This window comes from Pelmatolapia mariae, linkage group LG6 (assembly GCF_036321145.2).
Source record: "Pelmatolapia mariae isolate MD_Pm_ZW linkage group LG6, Pm_UMD_F_2, whole genome shotgun sequence".
In the NCBI taxonomy this organism is placed as follows: Eukaryota; Metazoa; Chordata; class Actinopteri; order Cichliformes; family Cichlidae; genus Pelmatolapia; species Pelmatolapia mariae.
In genome coordinates, this window is record NC_086232.1 from 36881924 (window position 1) to 36891528 (window position 9605).

The 9605-nt window shown below is 41.5% G+C and overlaps 2 protein-coding genes across 4 annotated transcripts; one reads left to right on the forward strand and one right to left on the reverse strand.

Moving 5' to 3' along the window:
- Positions 1–1644: 1644 nt before the first annotated feature.
- On the forward strand, positions 1645–6217 carry prdx2 (peroxiredoxin 2). 2 transcript variants are annotated; one of them, XM_063476840.1, is made up of 6 exons: positions 1645–1773; positions 2704–2824; positions 2945–3098; positions 5094–5216; positions 5346–5476; positions 5833–6217. In XM_063476840.1, exons 2-6 carry the CDS (start codon positions 2722–2724, stop codon positions 5913–5915), a joined length of 594 nt encoding a protein of 197 aa, XP_063332910.1. In that variant the 5' UTR covers positions 1645–1773; positions 2704–2721; the 3' UTR covers positions 5916–6217. The 2 variants fall into 2 exon arrangements, with proteins under 2 accessions (XP_063332910.1, XP_063332909.1); XM_063476839.1 differs by having other exon boundaries at positions 1649–1777.
- A 1032-nt stretch (positions 6218–7249) lies between these two features.
- On the reverse strand, positions 7250–9317 carry LOC134629483 (transcription factor JunB-like). Of its 2 annotated transcripts, XM_063476838.1 has the most exons (2): positions 8785–9314; positions 7250–8524 (listed from the first exon to the last, which is right to left on the reverse strand). In XM_063476838.1, exon 2 carries the CDS (start codon positions 8484–8486, stop codon positions 7596–7598), a length of 891 nt encoding a protein of 296 aa, XP_063332908.1. In that variant the 5' UTR covers positions 8487–8524; positions 8785–9314; the 3' UTR covers positions 7250–7595. The 2 variants fall into 2 exon arrangements, with proteins under 2 accessions (XP_063332908.1, XP_063332907.1); XM_063476837.2 differs by having other exon boundaries at positions 7250–9317.
- Positions 9318–9605: the final 288 nt, after the last annotated feature.

A 9605-nucleotide genomic window follows, 5' to 3' on the forward strand; every position in this document is an offset into this window, starting at 1 on the left:
CTCATGTGGGAAATCTGTTGAACAGTGGACAAAAAAGCCCAAGGTTCATTCACCTTGAAAACAGATGTAACCAGGAGACCTGGAGATTAAAGGTCCCTACCTTCTTTCCTGCCTGCCTACCTACCTACAACTAACTTGTCTAACTTAACCACTACTTCTTTATAGACTTTTCCACAGAAACTGGGCACCACCATAGCGACACCAGATTTATTTGTCTCACTTCTTTAGAGGCCTTGAAGAAGGTAGGGGCTCTTTTTGGATCAGGCAGCCATTAATACAATATAGAATAGTTGCTACAAGGACATCTTCCACTGACTTTCATTATAATTCAAAATATCTTCATGTAGATATCTTCAGTGTAGATAAGCTACAAAAGAAGGGACAGACATCCATTCACACATACTGCTAATTTAGAACCACCAGTTAACCTAACCCTACTAACTGCATGTCTTTGCACTGTGGGAGGAAGCCCGAGAACCCACACAGACACAAGGAGGACTCGCAAACTTCACACAGAAATCCACCAGCCAGATGGTGGATTCAAACCCAAGACTTCCTGTGAGGCAGAAGTGCTAATCACTGCACCACTGTGGTGACCCTGAAAGAAATCAGTCTGAAGAAAATAATATAAAAAAGACTGTAAAATAAAATTTGATGGTTTATGGAAGTTATGTATGAATACGTTTTATTAGAAAAAGGGAAACAAAAATCTAATTCAATTAAAAAAAATGTGACTACACAGAAAGTATTTTGGTAGCCAAGAAGCTAAAAATGATTTTAAATATTTAACATTTTCTTAATGCCCAAATTACATGTATTTACATGCGCATATACATGCACAGCTTGCTAAAGGGTACTGGATTACTTTGCAACGTGAATCTTGTAAACAAGGATTGCTTTGGACTTTTGGTTTTGGTTTTACGAATGGATTATTTTCATCCAAGCCGGAAGTCTGGATTATTGTTAGTTTCTCTGACTTTTTAATCAAAACAGTATTGCAAGTCGGTGGTTAGACTGAAAAAACATTGTGATCTTTGTTAAAGTTAAGACAGCAGCTTTTGTTGTAAGCTAAGCTAACAGACTCATAAATGCAAATTCAACCATGAGACACATCATTGAGAGTGCACTTGTTGTTCCTAAGACATCTTCAGTTGTTTATCATCATTATTTATATTGAAAATGTTTAAATAGTTTATCATACATAAGTTTTTATTTAATGTCTGAAGTAAAAATGGCCATGAAATAGAAAAAGCTGTAAAACTTGTGAAAATACAGTTAAAAAACCAAAATGTTTTTCCATCTTCACATTTTCCAAAGCCTTGACACTCCGTCCCTAAGGTGTCGTAGACATACATCGGTATTTTTTTTTTTTATCTTTATTTTAAGAACATTGAATATACAAGTAATAATTGAGCTCTATATATAAAACTGACATTGCCATTGACCCTGACATTGACACTGGGGCCCCAAGAAGCCAGTCCCACTTTTCCCCCACTACGACATCCCTGCATTTTTGTTCATGTGACAGTGTTTACACGGTGTACTTAAAAAATATCCTCTTATATCAGAGATATACATATTTAGAAACAGCTAATCTTAACTTTTAATCGTTTTTAATCTTAACTTTTACTCTGAAGGGAGTTATTTTTTACTTCCGGGTGGCCTCAGCCGTCTCTGCGTACTTATCGCACGCTCGCTTTTCCACTTTGACTCCTCTATTCTCTTGCAGCCTGCAGACTTCTGCTTCCAACTTCATTCGCGCTTTACGCCAAGGCAGGTGAGTAGGATGTTTATGGGATTCGTCAGAAGTTTACAGCGTGTCTGTAAACTCGACTTTGTATTTCCCCTGAAACAAACCGAAACTAAAGAAAGCAGTTTCGTACGTAAAGCTAACATTAAGCTAGCCTGTCAGGCGGGTGAGCGGCTGGCTCCTTCTTGAAGTGTTTGGCCATGTTTCCTTTCTTTGTCCCTGTGCTGCAGCTTGCAGGATGCACTACTCACTTCCTCTCCGCTCTGTTCGACTACAGCTTTTTCTGTTTTATTTCGAAAACGAAATTTAAACATTAAAAGCTTCACTTTTATGACTGAACTTTGACCCATTACGTGCATTTATCTCTTTAAAACCAAGCACAGTTCCTTGACGATTGTTAGCGTTTCTTCGTATAAATTGTGACGAGGGAGAAATAATCCAGATTTATTCATAGATCACTGAAAAGCATAGGCCTTTGGATTAATACCGACTGCTATTTGTTGTAGTACAGCGTATCTTATTTGCAAGTTTATCGTTTATTTGCACATTAATTTTGCATATAGGCAATAACAATCCAAAGTAGCTGAACGCGTAATAATCCTCGGAAATCGTCTGTATAGGCACAGCGAGAACCCTGCCATTGGTTTGTGCGTTTCATGGTTATGTAACCTTGCTAATAGGCCATTGTTCCCTGCAGGCTGAACATGACTTGCATGTGACACTATCTGGGTCTGCTTAAGTTACCAAGCCTTTGAACCTCTGGGCCTCCTAAGAGCTGTAAAACCTGGCTCTTGGGTTGAACCTCACCGCGTTTATTTTTCTTTTTCTAGTCGAAATGTCATATTTTTTGTTTATCAGAGCTTTATCTCAGGAAACACCCAGCTGAATTTATCTGTGGTGGTCTGCAAGCATTAGGAGTTTTCTGGTAACTGTGTGTGCTGTTTCTCTTTCAGTCATTTGTCTCAAACACCATGTCTGCTGGAAACGCTAAGATTGGCTTCCCTGCCCCAAACTTCAAAGCCACAGCTGTAGTTGATGGACAGTTCAAGGACATCCAGCTGTCAAACTACAAAGGTTTTTAGCTACATCTGTTCTAATTGGCTCATTCTGGCTTTTATAAGCCTATACACTAACAGCTTATTCGACCAGAATTAATACTTAACATTGTTTTTATTTCCTCCTGTTGTGCTGCAGGGAAATATGTAGTTTTCTTTTTCTACCCCCTGGATTTCACATTTGTGTGCCCCACTGAAATTGTGGCCTTCAGCGACAGGGTAGAGGAGTTCCGCAACATCGGCTGCGAGGTTATTGGCTGCTCCGTGGACTCTCACTTCTCTCACTTGGCATGGTAAGACCTCACGGATAATGAAACATAATGAGCATTTGTGGGAATTTGACTACTTCCTGAGCTCTTTACCAATAATAACATCCACACTGCTCACATGTTAGCAGGTGGATTAAGCAGACCTTCAACAAAAGGCTTTTTACCTGTATTACAGTGATTATCTTCGCAGGTGAACTGTATTGCTGACTCTTGTAATTTTATACTAACTGGGAAGAGGTGACCTTAGTGAATCTTCACATGTGCATTTGAAAAAACAACAAAAACTTTGGAAAATCTACTTAACAAAACAGTTAAGTGAAAGCTGTTCTGTGTACTTGACTGTCTTGCTGTTTTTATAGCGAGGCTGTCTTAAGCTGAACTTATCAGAAGTTTATACAAGGTCCATCAAACTGTCCTCGGTTGGCCGTTTCTGTTTAGACAGTTAAGGGTGAAGGATTTTGGCTGCTGTGAAGGAGTGCCCAGCCCAGTTTATCTGCAACGTGTTGATAAGGGCAGCTGAGTCATATAGCAGTTTCTAGAAGGCATAAGAAGACATGTGGCATTACACAACCTGCACAGGTCTTCATTTGGAATGTTGTGTTAAAGTTTAAATGCATTATATTTGTTCAGGAAGATCAGTCAGTATGTTTCCCTCACTCACCTGATCAGATTCATTACTTTAAAATAAGTGTATATAATATATTTAGTGTTTTGTTTTTTCAATGAGAAGAGATTGAATAAGCCGTAAAACCTCCATTCATCAATCTGAAGCAAAATGAGTTGATATTATAACCAACAGTTAACTGCTAAGCTCATAGTTAAAATTCTACACAACATATTTGCTATTAAATATACTGAACAATTAGTTTTGTCAGTCTGTCAGACACTTTATCATTTTATTGAATTTAATAGATGCCTTTCAAGACATTAAAATCAATGTGTCATAGAATTTTAAAAAGTCAACAATGGGCAGGCTTCAATAAAAACGTCTTTTAAAGATGGGGAGAATCGATATTGTGACTGTGGTGCAGGCAAGTTCTAAAAATGAGAAGCAACTTTGGGTGAAAGGTCTGAAGCAGATGGTGAGGGCAATGAAGAAGGAAGAACTGAGTATGGGAACGTATGTAGATCAGAGAGAGATGGATGTATAAGGTTATGGAGAGAAACAGAAACTTGAAATAATGTGGTATTGTACAGAAAGCCAATGAAGTTGTTATAGGATGGGAGTAATATGTTGGAGTATGTTCTGGTAATGACACAGCAGCTGCATGAACAAGATGAAGTCTGGAGAAGTTTGTGCCGTATACCAGAGAGGATAAAATTACAATAGGTAATCCGAGACGTAACCAGAGCACATGCAAGAAAAGCTGTAGCCAATGGGTGTAGCCAACTAATATTACATAAGTGGATATATGCAGACTGACAAATATTGATTTGCGTTTCAAAACTTTAGGTGATATTGAATTTAAACCCAACCTGACTCCTCACCGTCATCTTTGCATGCTCTATTAAGTCCCTGTGCTACTCTGTTTGATTGGCTGGTTAAGGTTAGAAAGATATTCCAGGGTCAAAGCTAACCAGTAGCAGAGGAAAGTGGTGTCTTCGCTGAAGATGGTTTAGTTAACCTCAGAGTGTTGATTCTCACAACGGGCAGCAGAGACCAGAAGTGAGACACCTGTAAACTACATGAAACTGCAGTATGAAGAGAGTTTTGCTACTTGGTGTTTGTCAGACCGTCTTTTGAAGCATTGCGGAGAACCTCTGAATGCAGTGTGTCCTCATAAAGTTGAATAACTGATATGTTGTCCTGTCAGACACCACCTGTATCTTATCTCATCTCTAACGGCGTGTTAAATGACTCTCCCATTTCAGAGAACTACAAGGTCGAAGGGGTGGCGGGGCAAACACAAGGTTTATCAACCAGGAGACCTTCCCTGTGGACATTGCGTGTTTTGTACTTGTTTATAATTTTTTAAAAAAGGGGGTTTTTTTTTTTGTTTTTTTCCTCTGTCTCTTTAGGGTCAACACACCAAGAAAACAGGGAGGTCTGGGTAACATGAAAATCCCCCTGGTATCGGACCTCAGCAAGTCAATCTCCAAAGAGTATGGTGTGCTGAAGGAAGATGAGGGCATCTCATACAGGTCAGTTAAATGCCCTTTTAATATAAAATAATTTTAATAAAAACCCACTGGTTATTGTTAAAAAGCAGCTTGGTCTATTTATACTTTAAAGGATTTGTAAAAACTGCAATATCATCTTGTGAATTTCAGGGGTCTCTTTGTGATTGACGACAAGGGCGTCTTGAGGCAGATCACCATTAACGACTTGCCTGTGGGTCGTTCTGTGGACGAGACTCTGCGCCTGGTTCAAGCCTTTAAGCACACAGACAAATATGGAGAGGGTGAGTAAACTGCCGTACCTTCCCTCAGTTCATCCGTGTTTACTCAGCATACACTGGTGCTCAGGTTTAGTGGTATAACTTATTAATCATGCATTTGTCATAAAAATAACCCAAATACTTGTCATTAATTTTATCTGTAACTTCAGATGCTCTAAACTGCATGTCACACACTTAAAATGGAAATAGTTGATTGGTAAAATTAACTGTGTAGCTGTGGCTAGATTTAGCGGTTCACTTAGTCCTTCCTGTGTTTCCCAACCAGTCACATATGTACTTTGTCCTTTAGATTATACCAAGTTCGGTGTGTATAAATGTCAGCTTAAAGTAAACTTTGTCCCTCCTGCCACTTCACGCAGTGTGTCCTGCTGGCTGGAAACCCGGGAGTGACACGATCGTCCCAGACGTCGAGAAGAGCAAAGCATTCTTCTCCAAGCAGTAAATGTGAACGTCTCCTACCCAGCTGTTTTCCTCAACATAGCACTTGACCTCAGATGAGAGGGATGCCTATAAAGCAGTATCATCACGTCCAGACTAACCTGTTAAAACACACCTCAGCTTCTTGTAGGGAGGAGGAAATGTTTGTTTTTTCATGTCCAGTGTACAAACATTTGGGTAACCTCATCGTCTTGATCACTGAAAGTATAGTTTTGTTGTTCCTTTTTCAAAGAAAGCACTGAAATTTGTTTCCTGGCTGTTGATAATAATTTGCTACCATCTTTATTAAAACATGGAGGAAAGTTATGATCAAGTGTGTGTGGCTTATTTTGGGGTTTTTTATTTGTTTGTTTTTAAATCAAAATGTGAGTGCCTGTCCACTTGCAACCACTAGGTGGCGGCAGAACACTTCTAAAGCTACTCTTGGCTCTTTTTCTTGGTGACTGAGAACTTAAAGTTCTTGGAATGAACCTTTTATTTATGTTTTTTATTGTGGTGTATCATTCTTGGCTCCTGTACCTGGCAGAAGATCTGAGTGCGTCACGAAGCTGCCAAGAGTTGGTTAATATTGGAGTTGCTGTGTTTGACTCAGCACAACAGCCTGTTATTGCCAAATGGTACTGAAGCACATTGGGAAAGATTACTGGATATGATTATATGATAATGACCGTCCTAACCACAACCTGCATTTCAGTTTCACTAAAATTTTTTGATATCTCACTATTTAATATTTCCGATTTCCTGATAACATTTGTCTTATTTACTAATTCAGAGAACAACGCTCCAGTACACAATCCTGCTTGTTTTACCAAATGTTCTCGGCTTACTGGAACATTTTCTCAGTTTTACGCGAGCCGATTCTTGTAACTCAAACTAGCTCTCAGTAATCAGTCTAACATGTTTATCTGGAACTTTTTTTTTAAACCATTTTTCCTCACCTAGTGTTCTCACGGCTTGTTTTGGGAAATTGAAAGCAGAATGGGGAAACTCCCTTAACGCGAATAAACCACTCATTGACAAACCTTTTCAATTACACACACACTGTGGTGTAAAGGGGAGCGCGCAGCCCTTCTGACGGGCAATGTGGGAGGGAGTTCCCGGAAACCTATCGTGATGTGACGTTTGACAGCAACATGCACCATATATGGACTGACGCTTGTGCGTCAGTAAGGAAAAATCCTACGCTGGGACGTCTCCAACGTCAACCAACTTCTGGTGTTGTAAACTTCACTGCTGATCAGAGACAGCAGTGTGGTTTAATGTTCACGAGAAATACAATAATTTTTGAAGTGGCACTTAAAAAAAATACACGACCTCAAAAACAAAGCAACACATTTCTTAATTTCATAATGTCATTTACTTAAATATTTACTATACAGGTAAAAAAAAACAAAAACCAACAAGAACGGTCCATGAGGGTATCTCTAACACAAATAACTTACATAAAAAGCATCACAAATATCAATTAAAGAAAATGTAAACAGGAAACGCCAAGACGACACTTTCAAAAACTTATTCAAAAATGCCCTAAGTGTTTTAGTCTTGTATTATTTCTGTGTATGGGTGATGTTTCTTTAGATGGCAGAAATCACAATAATCCAGTTTTCATACTAAAAACGTATAAAGACCAGGTTGAGTTGTCAGTCCAGGTACTGTCCAGTGTTTTAATAAGTGCATTATTTCTTCAATAAGACTTTACTTTGGGTGCTAGCATGAGCTGGCAGCCACTGCTCACATGCGTCATGACTTTCTGTTTGAGTTGGGCCACCTGTTCCCGCAGTAGAGAAGCCGTGCTTGACAGTCCAGCGTTGTCATTTTTCAACACTTTAACCTTGTCTTCGAGACGGGCGATGCGCTCCAATTTGCGCCTCCGACACTTTGAGGCTGCGAGCCGGTTCCTCAGCCGCTTGCGCTCCGCTTTTATCCGCTCCTGATTCTCCATATCGACAGGAGACATGGGCGGAGAGCTGTTGTCGCTGCTCTGCATGTCGGGGACTGTCTGGGGCTCCTCTTTCATCCCTCCGAACCGCTGAGGGTGGATGCCGGCCCCGGCCAGTGAGTGCTGGAAGTGGTGTGATCCGTGCGCAACGGCTTGAGGATGCTGGTGGTACTGGTGATGAGGCAGGTAGCTGATGGTGGTGGAGGGATAGCTGGCTGCAGAGGTCAGGCTGGGGTTCGTGGTGCAGCTGCTCAGGGTTGTATACTCAAGCGGCTCCGGTTGCATGGATGAGCCGAACACCGAGGCTGGAGCCGAGCAGGCAACCCCGCCTGTGCCGATGGACACGTTTGGAGGAGCCATCTGGTTCATCTTGTGTAGGTCGTCCAACGCTTTAACAAAACCTTCGGCAAAGCCCTCCTGCTCCTCCGTGATCCCGCGGTTGTACAGGTACTGAGCAGGTGTCGGCGTAGTGATGACCCCGTTGCTGCTCTGGACGATCAGTCGCTCTAATTCAGGAGAGGCGAGCTTCAGAGAGCCCACTTCTGCCGTCCCCGCTGGATAGAAATCACTGTCGGCGCGCAGGTGCTGTGACTTGAAGTTTGAGTTCCGATATGTATCGGAGAAGTTCAAGTTCATATTCTGCTTAAGCAGCTTGTAGTCCTGCAGGGCTGCGCCTGGATGGCCATAAGCAGAGAGAAACGAGTCGTCATAAAAAGGCTGTTCCATTATTGTGGACATATTTCAAATCAGACAGTCAAATACAAGAGTGCGCTGCAAAAGATGTTGCTCGGACACCGAGGCTTCAGTGTCCCAAAATGAGTCAATCTCCAGCACAAAAGTCCCGCTGTATTACTATACTGAAGACCAAAGCTATCAAAACAGAGCAAAACTTCCAAATAGTGGAACTGTACTGTACCAAGTCGTCGATTTGTACCTTTAGTTGGAATCAAAGCGGAGTCCAGTGACTAACTCAGATGTTTTCATTCCACTCGTGAGGGGAGTCTGTTCTTCTACAAGTGTGCGCTCCACTTGTGTTTCCTTGTTAATGACAGGCGGCTGACGCGCTCTGCTGTATTTATATAAGCCCTCCAGAAGACGCTCTGATTGGCTGTTTCTGTATTGTCTCCGTCTGATCTTGACTTGACGCAGCTTCCAGGAAAAAATGGACTGTAAACACGACAAGACGTATTCGGCGTGGGGGAAACTGAGTCCAGGTAGGCATAAACACATAAAATAGGCTCCCTCAAGCATTCACACTCATAGTCACTTTTAACAAGTCACTTGAAATGTTACCAACAGCCCAAAAGCGATTCAAAGCCAACCACAAACGGCAACGAGCGCTTTCCAGCTCTGTTCGGACACCTAAACCGCTGCCACTTTGCCTTTCATCCTCAACAGTAATCCCACCAGTAAAGATATATAATCTGGTGCTGAGTCATGTGCTACAAACTGATATCAGCCGGTCCATATTTGGCTATCCTGGCGCACCGGTTCCTCAATGACAGGAGCAGGAAGCCAATCCCATCCTGGCGCACTTCCAGCTCCATCTCTGCGGGATGTGGGAGGAGAAGGGGGAGGAGGTTCGTCGCTGCCCCGTTTTACCCCGCAGGCAGGGAGAGGATGGGTAACTCTTGGGCGAGATGTCTTCAAAAACGCACGAAGCCTAACGGGTGTCTGGCAAGGGAGGACATGTTCGGTGAATCAGAGCAAACTATTAGTGCATTTAAAAAAGCAAAAAAAAAAAAAAAATGTAAT

Bases quoted from the DNA above. Each gene is read 5' to 3' on its own strand.
- prdx2 (XM_063476840.1), top strand. From the start codon at position 2,722: ATGTCTGCTGGAAACGCTAAGATTGGCTTCCCTGCCCCAAACTTCAAA. The intron at 5,217-5,345 runs GTCAGTTAAATG...TGTGAATTTCAG, and splicing joins GATGAGGGCATCTCATACAG to GGGTCTCTTTGTGATTGACG. The intron at 5,477-5,832 runs GTGAGTAAACTG...CACTTCACGCAG, and splicing joins CACAGACAAATATGGAGAGG to TGTGTCCTGCTGGCTGGAAA.
- LOC134629483 (XM_063476837.2), bottom strand. From the start codon at position 8,588: ATGTCCACAATAATGGAACAGCCTTTTTATGACGACTCGTTTCTCTCT.